Source organism: Cotesia glomerata, linkage group LG7 (assembly GCF_020080835.1).
Source record: "Cotesia glomerata isolate CgM1 linkage group LG7, MPM_Cglom_v2.3, whole genome shotgun sequence".
NCBI lineage: Eukaryota > Metazoa > Arthropoda > Insecta > Hymenoptera > Braconidae > Cotesia > Cotesia glomerata.
The window spans coordinates 16264012-16279198 of NC_058164.1; the positions used below are offsets into that span (position 1 = coordinate 16264012).

The 15187-nt window shown below is 26.9% G+C and overlaps 1 protein-coding gene and 2 long non-coding RNA genes across 4 annotated transcripts; 1 reads left to right on the forward strand and 2 right to left on the reverse strand.

Moving 5' to 3' along the window:
* Positions 1 to 710: 710 nt before the first annotated feature.
* LOC123268396 (protein pygopus) lies at positions 711 to 7834 on the reverse strand. Of its 2 annotated transcripts, none has more exons than XM_044733406.1 (5): positions 7567 to 7834; positions 4683 to 4972; positions 3591 to 4610; positions 1684 to 1829; positions 711 to 1604 (listed from the first exon to the last, which is right to left on the reverse strand). In XM_044733406.1, the coding sequence occupies exons 2-5, from the start codon at positions 4890 to 4892 to the stop codon at positions 1484 to 1486; spliced, it is 1497 nt and encodes a 498-aa protein (XP_044589341.1). In that variant the 5' UTR covers positions 4893 to 4972; positions 7567 to 7834; the 3' UTR covers positions 711 to 1483. The 2 variants fall into 2 exon arrangements, with proteins under 2 accessions (XP_044589341.1, XP_044589342.1); XM_044733407.1 differs by lacking the exon at positions 7567 to 7834 and adding an exon at positions 6921 to 7114.
* A 3785-nt stretch (positions 7835 to 11619) lies between these two features.
* LOC123268399 lies at positions 11620 to 12603 on the forward strand. Its single transcript, XR_006510227.1, has 3 exons — positions 11620 to 11749; positions 12149 to 12385; positions 12494 to 12603. It is a non-coding gene; the product is annotated as an uncharacterized LOC123268399 (long non-coding RNA).
* Positions 12604 to 13415: 812 nt separating this feature from the next.
* LOC123268398 lies at positions 13416 to 14761 on the reverse strand. Its single transcript, XR_006510226.1, has 3 exons — positions 14170 to 14761; positions 13748 to 14044; positions 13416 to 13671 (listed from the first exon to the last, which is right to left on the reverse strand). It is a non-coding gene; the product is annotated as an uncharacterized LOC123268398 (long non-coding RNA).
* Positions 14762 to 15187: the final 426 nt, after the last annotated feature.

Below are 15187 nucleotides of genomic sequence, written 5' to 3' on the forward strand. Positions count from 1 at the left end.
ATTTTCTCATTGTACTATGATTTAAAATTTCAACATGAAAATAAATATCAAAAAATTTATTTAAAAATATACTTATCAACGTGTTACGGACCATTACATTTCAGAAACGAAAACCTGTCTATATTTTAGCGCTCTATCAATCTATTATATTTATAGCGCTTCAATATAGCGGAAAATTTCAAGGATAGTCGGCAGGATCAGCCGTTTCTTAGATTTTTTTGTTTTACAAATCATATCAAAATTTAGACGTAAGAAATTTATTTAATTTCCAATAGTATAGCGTATTATATTCTTATTATTACAAATATTTTATTCTTATTCAATCTCTTGCAATAAATTTTTTTCTTCCATAGATATTAATTTAATAATAATAATAATAATAATAATAATAATAATAATAATAATAATAATAATACACTTTCTGTGATTAACAAACTTTATATTATCCAGGTGAAACAAGTATGAAAAATTATTTAAAGATAATCCATTCGTTGTAATATTAATTACGAACATTAGAATTTTTTCTTTTTAATATTAATAAAAATTAAAAATAATAATAATAATAATAAATGAGAAACTATAAGTTGTGCAAGGCTATATATACAATAAGTAAAAATTTAATTTTTTAATATTAGCTGCCACGGAAATCTAACCATCAAAATCAGTTCAGTTCATTAAAAAAGAGTTCAAATTGTTTATAATAATTTTTGTTCAAAAATTAAATAAGCTGGCAAAAGTAAATGGCACGCCCCGTAACGTGAAGCGTTAATCGTACTTTATATACATGCTACTTTTTTTTGATTACTATTACATACATAATTATATAAATAAATAATAGCAAACGATGTATGTAAATAAACGAGACCAATGATTTCTTAATTACATACCTGAATGCAATTCCGTAAATAAAATACAAAAATTTATGAAACAATATTAATTAACAACTGAGAAATATTTTTTTCGTTTCTAATTTGTACAATCTGCCTATTTTTAAGAAATGATAATTTTATACAATGTACTGTTGTAAAATATAATCTAAATGCAGTCAAGTTTAAGTTTTACTTTGACAATTTATCCAAGATTTTGATCTGTTTTTTTGTAAAATTCCGTGTTAATTGACTTTTAATTTTAAATATAAAATAAAATATAATTACAAGGTTATAAATTTATCAGATCTACAAGTATTAAAGATTGTTATTACAATAATCCATAATTAAAAACAGTTTTTTTTCGTGCTTGAAAAAAATTTTTATCTATCTTTCTAAACTATGTTATATAATTATAAAATTTTGTCAATTTAAATAACGAATTTAATCGAAGTTAGTTACATTTAAACTAAAGTTTGAATAATATCCTGAATTTTGATTATGTATACAAATTTAAAAACAATTAAGTATGTAGATACTCAAGATTATCACTTAAAATTACATAAACTATAACAAAATGTTAGTTCTGAATAATTTTAATGATGAACTGAAAAATGTTATGGTTTAAATTTCACTAACGGTATATTTTTAGATTGTAAACATTTATCACACACCCATTCCGCATAAACTTCTTGAGTCAATAACTGGAAGGCTGCTTCTGATAGTCCTGAACATCCTCTAAAATTTTTATTTAAATTTTAATCAATCTATAATAAATGATAGAGTATAAACAAATTTTATTTTATCATTTTTTTACCGATGAAACCAAAAATTACATCCTGATTCACATAATATGCCTTGATCATTATCATGGACTTCTTTATGGCAAATACCACAAGGATAAATTGGTGGAGCATTTGGATTTTGTGAATTAAATACCATCGGTTGGTCTGGAGGATAAATCTGAAAGTTAATTGCAAAATTTTAATTGAGAGTCTTAAGAGAGTATGGAATAAAATCATTTTAAGTCTACAATCAATTCGAATGAGGTTTATGATATTCAACGCAGTTTTTTGAGCCCAAAGTAAGACAAACTTCAAAACTATATCCAGTAAAACTCCTATACAATACAACTTGGTCATAAGTTCTTTATTTATATATTTATTTATATATTTCTTTCTCTCTTTTACTTACATGAAATATTTCATATATAGATATAACTGCCGTGAGAGTGAGTAGATCATCCGATGTAACTTATAACCAGGTTGTACTGTAAATTCAAAGATGCAAGACCGAGAATTCTCAAAATTAAAATTTATGGAGTCTAGCCTAATGAACGAGTAAAATAAAATGAGACTATCTTTTACTTTCTTTCTAAGTCAAATTGATATGGTTTGAACTTCAAGTTCGACCACACGTTAGACGTTCTACACTAAATCAGACGGTTTAAAACATTTTTAATATCGTTTAATATCGACATTCTTTAACATTTACCGAAAAACTCTTGTTGATAAATTTTGAAATTTTTTGATCAACTGTTTAAGAGAAATCAAGTTTGAAAAAAAATCGCTCTTTGTTCGGTTGTAACACTCAACTTCTTTCATAATGGTTTAGATCGAAACACTTTTATTTCTAAAAATCTTTATTTAAAAAAAATATTTCAAATATTTTTTAAATCTGATTTTAGAATTTTAAACTATAAATATTTATTTTTAAAGTGAGTGTATATTTTGAATTACTTTTGTTTTTTGATTCTTACGAATTTGAAGATAATTTTTTTTTTTTTATTATTCATTATTAAAACGAAATGTTATTGATGTATGTTCTGTTTGTCGTTTTTCTAATTTGATTTTTTATTGATAAGTCGTTTGAAATAAATTATTATTATAACAACGTCAATCTGATGGTAGTTCTTTTATCATCAAATTTGTCTTCAAAATATTTACTTATATGTATACTTTTATGTTAGAAAGTACTATTTACTCATTTAAGGAGGTATTGTGCAAAATCACTTTTCTTACAATATTTTTCAATTTTTGAATACGCGTACTTTTAAGTGTCCTCTATACAAATAAATTTTTTTTAATAGTCCTTGCGGTGCTAATTTTCGAAATATTAGCAATTAAAAATCGTATATTTAACATATATTCCCTAATCTGACCATAGTTAGAGTGAACATTTTATTGAATAACAGCCATACTTTTCTTAGGATTTTTTTTGAAAAACTGGGAATATTTAATTGGAGTTATAACAAGTTTTTTTTATCAAAAATAACACAAACGAGCGGTATTTATTTTTTTATAAGAAATGTTTGAAGTTAGTGATTTTCGGTATTTTACATGAGTGGAAGTAAGTGAGCAACAGTCTGTAAAAAGAGGCAGCACTATTGTGTGAGAAAGAAACCAATAGCCATACCATTAGCCATAACTTATTGGTGTCTTTTTCTTGGCGCAATACCTCCTTAAACAATATTAAAATTATTCTACAAATTCAAGTAGCTCAACTTGAAGAGACATCAATTCATCAACAAATGTTTGAAGATAAAAATTTTAATCTTTTCTTTTTTTTGACGATTTTTCTTTAAAAAATAAAATTTGATAATAGAAATCAAAATTAAAAATTTTTTAAACCGTCCGATTTAGCGTGGAATGCTTTATATTTTACTTGAGTAAAGACTAGTATTTTAAGGTGATAAAAATAAAAGAAAAAAAAAGTTTTTAGTACCTTTCCTGCTGAAACTGGCATAGGTTTAGACCCCATACCAGGTCCTTGATATCCATGAGGTGGAATATTCATAGGATGACCCATAGGCGGGCCACCAGCCATATTATTCGACATAGTAGCCATAGGACTCGATATATGTCCCATTTGATTTGAGTGAGAAACGTTCATATTTGACATATTATTTATTTGAGGACCAGTTATGTTCATGTTGTTTATTGTATTTGGCCCAGGCAAATTTATATTGTTAGGCATCATCGAGCTCATAGTAGTCATAGGTCCGTTCATAGATCTTCCTAAATTACTGAGATTACTTCCCATATGATTTGAATGTGATTGCGAGCCATTGTGATTTAATGGGCTGTTTACATTACTTATTGACGGTCCATTAAGTGGACTATTAGGTGGCATATGATTGGTCATATTATTTATATTTATTGGTCCATTAGGGATGTGGTTGTGATTATTACCTCCAATACTATTCATTGGCGATCCTAGTGGTCCACCCATAGGACTTCCCATATTGTGGCCCATATTATTCATTGGGCTTCCCATTGGACCATTATTTATATTACTCATTGGACTTCCCATAGGTGGTCCACTCATTTGAGCATTATTCATGTGATTTAAATTCATATGATTATTCATAGAATTTATCGGTCCCGTAGGTATATTGGATCCCATATTATTCATAGGACTCATACCTCCCATTGGTGCATGATTCATCGGTGACATGCCTCCCATGTGATTTATATGATTATTCATAGGTGAATTACCCATCGGGCTCATATTGCCCATATTGTGAGGAATCATTGGATTTATACTACTCATCGATGTAAGTGGACTCATACCCCTCATAGAAGGACCCGTCATATGATGAGGATGATGTGGATGTCCACCGTGTATATGTGGTGGTCCACCATGTATCATCGTATTTGGTGTACTTTGAGGTGGAGCATCATCAAAAGGATTACTTGCTACTATTGTATCGCCGTAACCCGACAAAGGTGGTGGCAATAAGTCCTAAAGTATAGAATTATCGCATATTAGATAAACTTTAAACAATATTTTAGTGAATGTAAAATTATATATAACCTGTAGAGATGGGGGAGGTTGAGAAGCTGCAGGTGCTACGTTAGCATTCGTTCTTCTTTTTTTTTTAGGATTAGCACCAGCTGGTGGTGGTGGTGGAGGATGAGGATGAGCATTAGGTTCAGAATGTGGACCGTTAGGTCCCATTCCAACTCCCATACCACTGAGTGGCATCCTAGCAAAAGGTGGCATGCCTGCGATATTATGGCTCATCTCCTTTATTCTGATCTTCTATTTTATCATGCCTGGAGATGATTACTATGGTTCGGTTTAATTTTTTTTCTTTTGACGTTCTGTTATGAAAAAAAAAAAAAAGAAAAAAAATGATTAAATTTAAGGATACTTACATAAAGTAAACATTGAACTATAAAAAGAATTAATACATACTATGACAATGAATGAGTAATATAACAAAAAAAAAAAAAAAAAATGTGTCTAGTTAAAATTTAAGCCTTCAATAAAGTTAAGAGCTGCCTTCTTTTGTTTTCTACATTTCTACTCAAGATAGTACTGTCGGTTTCAGAATTACTATTCACATTTGAAAAAGATTCGGCATGTTATTAATAAATAATAATTACCTCAATAAATTTTTAAAGAGCTACTACAAACCATTTAAATTATAAATATTTTTCAAAAAGTATTATTCAGGTTTAAAAATATATTGAGTATCATTCAGCCTCACCCGATAAGGAAAGATAGATTTTGATATCACAAATGATATAAATACATAACTCGAATTTTAAAATTCTTTTGGTGCCAATAAACCTAGCGTAGAAAATATTTAAAATAATATAAAAAAATACATTGGAGTATGATTTTTTGGTAATTATGCAGAAATGGGGCTCCCCCTATTTTTTTTTTTTTTTTTACGACGGATTTATGATAAAAATGATAAAAAGTATAAAAATGGAATATTTTGGTGATTTTTGTTCTTTTGAAGTTCAAAAATTTACGATTTCAGGTGTTTTTCAATGAAATGGTCACGATGCTATTTTTTTCGGTTATTGAAATATTTTTTTTCTTAAAGAGCGATAAAAATATAATAAATTAGGAAAAAAAAAATTCAGGATATCATAATTTGAAAATTTTTGAAATAGTAAATTTTTGAACTTCAAATGAAAGAAAATCACCTAAATATTTCATTTTCATACTTTTTATCATTTTTATCATAAATCCGCCGTGACGAACAATTAAAAAAAAAAAAATATTCAAAAAGATCAATTTTTCGATTTTTTATTGTATTTCAATTTTATCTAAAATAGGTGGAGCCCTACTTCTGCATAATTACCCTAACAAAAACAAAAAGCCATCGTAATTTTGTAGAAATTTTACTAAATATAGACTCGACCAAACGTTTCAGTCCCATAAATAGTTATATATTACTTTCTACGAATCTAATGAATTAAATTAAGTGATATATCAAAATATTCATTTCTCTATCAGGGGGTATGATTTCATTTATATTACTTTTTTTTTTTACAATTTAATTTAAGAGAAAAATGATAGGTGGATAATATAAATTAATAGAAATGATGTATCAATTAATCACGTAGATAATTTTAAAAGTAAGTGACAGTATCATTCAATAATATTTATCACAGAAATAATCATTAATAATTCAATAATTTTTAAATAATAATTATCATTGATAAGAAAATAGTTTCTCCAAACAAAGCATGAAATAAATAAATGAATTGACTTAAAAAAAAAAAAAAAAAAAAAAAAAAAGGAATATTGGATGAATCACAAAAAAAAATATCAAAAAGATTATGTAAGACAAATTTAAATATTTTTTAGTCTTTGATTTGAATCTATCTTTTTGTCTACATACATTTCATTGTTTTAACTTGGATTTTGATAATTCGTTAATAATCCAGTATATCTGGATTACCAGTATAAATGTTCATAAGAAATTTAACTTTCTACAAAAAATTTATCATTTTTCGATAAATTCACTCGTCAATTAATTATTCAAGGCCAACAACGAAATTACAGTGAATTCCGCGAATTAAAGAAGTTTATGGTTAAACCATTGGTAGTTGAGAAGAAATTTTTATTTCAATTTGTGAAACATATAACTTGATTCAGACGTAAATCATTAATTTAAAGGATTGTTATATAAATAAAAAACCTTGGTATCTCGGTTTATTTTTTAGCAAGTTAACTTTTTGAATGATTTAATTGGAAAAACGATTTAAATTGGCTAAAGAAATATATCTATTATGACAAAGGTAAACGTACTTATCGTTAAATTGAATAACATTTCTCACTTATATCCATGAATATTGTTGACGAATTCTTTTAATTATTTTCATCCTTCATTAGGTATTTTTATTTTTTTCTTCCCTAGGGTCATTAATTTTTAGCAAATTTCTATGTATCTAGAATTTCAAAATTATGAGAATATTTCTATGATTTGAAGTGAAAATTTTTCCCTGCAATAAACAGTACTTCTACATTATCTTTTCAAGTGTAATTCTTATTTTATCAGAGTGGGTAGTAAAAAATGCGATGATGTAAGCTTCTAGTTATTATTAGAAGCTCAAATTTTAACTTTTAATTTTAGTTTTTGAGAAAAATCGAATATATATATATATATATATATATATATATATATATATATATATATATATATATATATATATATATATATATATATATATGATACAACGAAATGGCAACTATGTATAAATTTCGAAGCAAATAGCTGTGCATCTTATTTTTAAAAATAAAGTAAAACAAGTTTTACTATACCAGCTTCTTCAAACTAACCTAACCTATAGAACCTTACACTTATGTTGCGTAAGTAAGATTTATATTATTTATCAATTATTACTATTAGTTTTGTAGCTATTAAAAGGAAAATACAGAATTAAGAGATACATACCAAAATATTACCGTAATAATAAAAAGCTTGAAAGCATTGTTAGGCTTTTTTTTTATCTGTTAACATCAACACATAGGTTGTGAGTTATGTCTTTTGTGGCTGACTTAAACAAATTCAACACTAATCCACCGTTCCAATTTTCTTTAAGCACATTTTATGTCGTGTATATTTCTTTCTTACTTATTATATTTTATTCAGAAACAGAGGTCGGAATAATATTCGAGTACACTTCAAGTAGAAGAAACCATCTTCGATACTCAATTTTCCACTACAAGTAAATATAAGCATAAGTGTATGAATATATATATATATAGATATTATTATGACTTATATATACATATTGTACATGTGTCTACTGTACATTTGTATTTTCTACTAGTGAATTGGTCGAGATGGCGTTAACTCGTATTTCTTGAAAAAATATCGTGCTATTGGGAAATCATCCACTTAAGGTGCGATTTCACGACGACGCTTGACGCCAGCTTCGAGCGTCAAATTTGATCACACTGTATAATTTCGATTAGAGTGCCATCTAGATAAAAAGCAGCGTCAAACTTTTAGCGTCAAGCGTCATTTTGACGAAATAAACGACCCTAGTTTTACAAGTAAGAAAAATCGAAAGTTTACTTATCAGCCTATGTTATACCCTAACCTATTTGGATCAACAATAACAACAACAACAACAACAACACATAATTTTTATGACAAATCAATCACAACAAAAAAAATGATTTAAAAAATTTCCGCTAATAACTTTTTTCAATTTTCACATGCGGTATTTTTTTATTAAATTTTTTTCATAATAATTTCACTGTTATAAAATTCTAAAAAAATTTATAACATTTGTCAACTTTAGTGTCATAATTTAATGAATATTGGAATATTTATTAATATTTTTATAGATATCAATAGGTTAGAATAAAGAATAGCTATAGATTTTACCTCATCGAAATCCATTATATTTTTTTTATTTTAATGTTTCATAAACAATAAATAATATTTTTAATTTAATTAAATAGTACATAAGCGTCAATTAAATAAAGCTCAGAATTTTCAGCTTTATCACTGCTCTTTATCTAGATGGCGCTTTGATCGAAATTATACAGTGTGATCGAATTCGACGCTCGAAGCTGGCGTCAAGCGTCATCGTGAAATCGCACCTTTAAATACGTTACCTGACGGATCAAATGCGAACTACTCTATGCAGGTCGAGTATAAACAGCTAATGTCATATAATATGCCGAAGCTGCAGTTGAAATTTGTTGAAATTCTTTTTTAAAATATTAAGTAATTAATTATAGTCTATAAGCTTAGTTATTATTAAAAATAAAGTTTTAAAAATTATGCGTGCAATTTTGTAAAAATATTTTTTTTGTTCTAATTTAATTAATAAAAAAAATCTAAAATTGTTGAACGTCGGCTAACTTTAATGTCATTAGCAAGTCTAGTAAGAAGTTTGATTTTATACTTTTCCTCCGACAAATTCTAGTTCTGTGGTGATAAAAAATAAATTTGGTGAAGATGAAGTTATAGACCGTCGATTAGCTTGGATAAAAGCATTAAAAATCTGAAATAAAGTTACATAGTCCAAGAGAGTGTGTTCATTACATTTCACCAAAAATGACTTTATACCAATTAACATAAATATTTTTGTAATCACAAAAAAAAAAAACAGTAATTATAAGCTGTGAATTTTTTAAATACAATGTAATACGACAGATTTACATTACTTAAATAACTAAATAAATGTTTTTGTAAAATAAAGAATTGTAATTATAGTTGCAATTTTATAACTACAGTAATAAGAATAAGTCGCATGAATAATTTTTAAATAATTAAAAATTTTTATTACTGGGATGAGTACTTGCAAACTCATGATGCTGAAAGTAACAGATATCTGACAATTTTTTGGATTTTTTTAACAAACAGATTCTAACAAAAAAAAAAATAATAGAAAAAATTCACATATAGAAATTTTAAAAAACTAAAAGTGAAACTTTTCTAAAATTTGTCTACTGATTTCAGTATCATGCAAATTCACAAATTTCTTGAATTGAAATTTTCATTATTTATTAAATTTTTATTAAAAATTCGATTTAATACAACGTGTAACTACACGATTGAATATAAAAACACGGCAGCTTATTTAAAAATGCGTTTTACAGTAGTAACTGCTTCTGCCGCAAGAAGAAGCCACGCCCCCGGCTGATTTCCCATTACTAAATTTACTTCATGTTTACGATATTTAAAAATTTTAAAGTTTATCAAAAGTAATAGATGGCGCCAAAACGCTTGACGAAAAAAGAGAAAATATGTTGAAAACTCTGGTAATTTACTATGCATTTTACACGTATGAAACTAAATATGTGTACATAAAACTCGTCTAATATTGACTTGATTTTCCTTGGTTACTTACTCTAATATGTACTGTAATGCACCTAGTGCATCCAGCAGGTGACGTTACCTGTTATTAGAGCGCTATCTATTATGAGAGCGCGAATTCAAATGAAATATTCAAATTAATAAATATTAAATGATTAAAATTAGTTAAATTTTATATTCGAAGTAAATATTCAAATCATTTATTTCATGCTTTTATTTACAAAAGAAAATAAAATAAAATAAAAAAACATATTTCGGTACAAAAAGACATTGTAACCGAATTCTCAGAACCCATAAAAAGTACTTGAATAATTCAAGGACTATTTCTCGCCACATGGAACTTAAAACCCTATGAGGAAAAGTCGTAAAAGACACGTGTGAAATTCAATAGACCCTTGTTCTAAAGTAACAAAGAATAATACAAAACCATATGTAACTAAACAAAAATAAAATTGTTAAATAACATTTACTGTTAAAATCTAACTTTATATAATATTGTAGTTAAGCAAAATTAAGTTAAAATAATTAATAATTATTATCTTGTATTTAATTTATAATTAATAATTATTATTTAATTTATAATTAAACGATAATGTCTATTCTTTTATACATGATAATAATTAAATTGACTTATAATTTTATTAGAAAATCTGATTGTAAAATAATAGAAATAATATTTAATTTAAGTTATTAATTAGTCAAACTCAAACATTAATCCAACATATTATAAACAATATAATATATATATTTTCATGTTATAGTTTATTATAATTTTTATTGTAATTTAATTTCAAGTTAATTATAAGTTAATTTTTATTATAAATAGATTTTAAAAGGGTCTGTTAAATTAATAAAAATAGTTAAATAAACATAATGACTGTATTGCTAAAAGTGTATATTAGTGAAGTCTAACTTTCAGGCCGATAGGCTGAAATAAATATATATAGATATAGAGAAAATACATGTTAGTATATAAGGATCATTTATATGTAGTAGAAACGACACTTCTCACCGAGAGCTTAGATTGCTAAGATCACGTCATTGTAAACCTCAATTTTATATTTTGAAGCTTTTTAATATTTTGTCAACTTGAATAATAAATTGAAACCAACTAAATAATTTTGGTCAAAATTAAATAACGTCTAAATAGAATTATTTTATTTAAAATGGTTCCCTTCCCGCGCTAAACCGAGTATTTTAATACTCCCGGGCGAAAGAACTACAGTAAGGGCCGTATTCATAGTCCGGTCTTAAGTTTGTACTTAAGCCTGTCTTCATGAAGACGGCCTTATCGGCTGTAAGTTATGATGTTTTCAGAGTCATTCTTTAAGATAAACTTGAGTAAGTAAAAAGTTTTAAGCAGGATCTTATTTTCAGTAAGATAAGCTTTAGTAAGACCCAACTTAAGACCAAGTCAACGCGGGTTCGTCAATTTCCGTGAAAATTCTTATGTTTCCAACAATCTCATTGGTTGAAAAGTACTTAAATTTTGACAATGAAGTTTTTTATTCAAAATTGTAAACAGATGTACAAATGTACCTTAGAAAATTGTAAGCCTCAAATTCAAGCCTCTAATTCAACTAGAAAATTATTACCGCAAGATCAGAAGAAAATATGTCAAAAAAAGGAAAAAGTACTAATTTTACCGCTGTAGAAAAAAAATATTTTCTACAAATTTTAAAAAATTATGCCCAAGTAATTGAAAATAAAAAGAGTTATGCTGCTACATTAAGTGAAAAAAAAAGAAGCATGGGATTTCATCGCAACCGACTTTAATTCATCTAGTATAATTACTGAAAGGGTAAAATTAAATTTTTAATATGACTCTAAAATTAACAGCAACTTGATCAGTTTTTAATTAAATTTTACAAATAAATTAGTTTTAGAAAGTTTTTCTTGAAAATTGGACTTGTAGTTTTTCAAATTTTCTACATCCCAAGCGTCACAAAAAAAATGTTAACTTTTTGGTAGATTTCACTCAACAAGAAGTTAAAAAATTAATAATTGTCAACTTAAATTTAACAAAACATTAACAAAAAAAAATTTGTGCCGCTTGGGATGTGAAATTTTTTCGTTAATTGCGTTTTATTTTGATTTTTCAAAGAGAAACAATTAAAAATTGTTAGTTATCTGTTAATTTCATCTTTATTTTTTAATACATAGTATGCCGAATTTATAATAATTTTTAAAAATATTGCAGCGAAACGCAGATCAACTCAAAAACTTTGGTCAAATCTAAAAACAAAACAACGGAATGCGCTGACAACCAAAAGCAACATCGCCTTGCAACTGGGGTCGGTCCATCAATTCCAGATTCTGAAGTTGATCCTGATATTTCCTTATTGCCCCAAACTTAATTAAAACTGCACCGATTTTATTTTCTTCAAATAAGTCTGAAGAAGAAGTTACTAGGACGTTTTCATCTTTTTTTCCTTCTGTAATTATTTTATTTTTAAAACTACCAAGATATTTGCAGTTCTGACTTTCTTATATATTGGTTAATCGTTCACTATTAATGAAATTATAAGAAATAATGGTTATCTAGCTAAGTGTAATGCCGTTGACTCAATGGAATGGGAAGAATACATAAGCCTTGAACAACTATTCCCAGATGATGAGAATGATGGCAATGATGATGAAGAATTACCACGTGAACGCTCATCTTCTATTTTTACTAAAAACTAGCTGGTAGAAATAGTTTTATTAGCCATAATACTTAAAATATATATTTTAATTAATATTTTTAAAATCATCTTAGCTCAACAATATAGGAAAAGAACTAAAGGAAGAAAAAATCCACCCAATGAAGACGAGAAATTCTATAGAAGCGAAAGGTTAAGAAAATAATAAAGCAAGAAGAGAAATTATTTCAACTGAAATGTCAACATAAAGAAGAGATACATAATCTAACAATAGAACACCTGAAACAAAAATATAAATTAGAGATTCGTGCAGCAACCGCTGCAGCTGAACTAAGTGAGTTAAATTTATTAAGACAACAAAATAAGAATTACGGGCATGATTGACATGATTTTTTCTGGATGTTTCTAGTTTATTATTAATTTTTATAATAAATAGCATAGAAATGTAAAGATAAAAATTTATCGTTAGTTTGAAAGATTTTATAAGGTGATAGCAATTTTTAAAATACAAATAATTTTATACTGTACGTTAAAAAAACTTTTTAAGTACCAAGGGCTAACAGTATTTTAATTTTAAAGTGCATTTGAATGCAATTTTTAACTATATTAGAGTGTTAAGCCCGTAACTTTTTATTAAAGCATGTATTAAATTTTTATATTAAATAAATTACTTTTTTTAATGTAATCAAACCAAAAATGTCAAGGTTGAAAATAAAAATGGTTTTTTTATAAAAAATTTTGTTTTTTATTAAAACACGTTCAAAAACTTTTCTTATAGATATATTTTTGAAAAAGTAATTACAAATGATATCTATTTAACGAAAGTTTAAATTTTTATAGAATCCATTATATTTACAATTCTGAATTTATTACATTTACAGTTCGGAATTCAACTGAGATAAAATTGTGACTTTAATTTATGATTACAAATTATCAAGAATACGTAGACAAGTATCCCAGTTAGTTCACGTTCAGAATATCTCATGTAAATTCGAGAATTTTGAAAAATTCGACTATCATGAGCGCTACCAGGCCATTCTGGAACAATATCTAAAAATTCCATCCATGAGCCAACAATCGCCTACGAAATAATAAAAATTATCATATTATAAGTTATTCAGTCTGTAATGACTAGTGAAAATAAGAGAAATACTTACTTGTACATTCAGAGAAAAATAGCCCTTTCGATTTCTGTTGATTTCATTAATATTTTGAAACATTGTATGAACTCATCGGATATAAGTGCAATCAATTGCTCCATCAACCCCGGGTATTCCAATTGCTCCATTACCAAATCCCAAACGTTCAAAAAGTCTCTGGTTTTCTAATTTTGCTGCTTGAGTTCGAGGCATTTTAATGTAATCATGAATTTCGCTTGCAAGTAAAACGCTCACCCGAAAAACTATTCTGGAAACTGTTGGTTGTGATACTGTCATGGTATCACCTAAAATGAGCTGTAAGAATAGTTTTATCAAAATATATATTTGTTTGAAAAATAAAAACGCTCTTTTCAGTGTTCTCTAAGTTAGCAAATAACTGTAAATAAGAAATAAATATTCTCAACTTGATTTATAATTACCTGAAAACTTGCAGTTGCATAAAATCGCAATCATAATAATTGAAAAATTGGTGGGATTGGTAATCCTCGTTTATTGACTTTAGTTAAATTTTGTTCTATAAGAGGTAATATTCCGAATTTAACATTATCCTTGTCAAATCTATATCTTTACTTGAATTCGATGTCTGAACAAAAATCAAAAGGATCTTGCACATCTCGAATATAACGTTTTGGAATACGTATGATTAAATCATCGTCGTCCAAATCAAAATTGATATCATTATTATCGTCGATGTCAATATTATATAACCCCAAAAAATTCATTATTTGAACCACTTTTTTCACTGTAAATACATTTAAGATTATCTCAAGTCAACTGAAATGATGACTTAGAAAAAAACTCTCTTATTTGGATGAAAAGTAAGGTTAAGGTATTTTATAAGACCGTCTTATTTGAATATGAATACATCAGAAATATCTAATGCTCAAGCTTGTCTTAAGTTAAAATTATGAATATTTATCCCAGCCACATGTCTTAGATAAGATCAAATTTTGAAGTATATCTTAAGAAAGCCGTATATGAATCTAAACGCTGCCTTAAGCTTGTGCTTAAGGTGCACTTACACTTAAGCCCGAACTATGAATACAGCTCTAAGTAAAGTTTTCAATAAATAAAAATAACATCCACTAGATGGAAGCATAACAGTACAACTTATGCGACCTTATTAAAAAAGTCTATTACTATAATTTCAATAATAATTTCGTGACCCTTGACGTTGCTGTCATGTCTAGCAAGGTCACCAGATTGATCGTACTGCCACCTTCTAGACTGGGGTGTGAGTTGTAGTTACGCGGGATTTACTTAAATTTATTGTTATTTATTAATTTGAATTTAAGATTAAAAACTATTGGGGGGAGATTACGATTCGTACGGCGCCACGATTTGAAAGCAGATTCTTATAGATCTCGACGAAAGAAAACGAAAAGAAAGAATAAAATTTTTTGATATCTCGCTTAGTTTGCGAGATATCAGTACTTA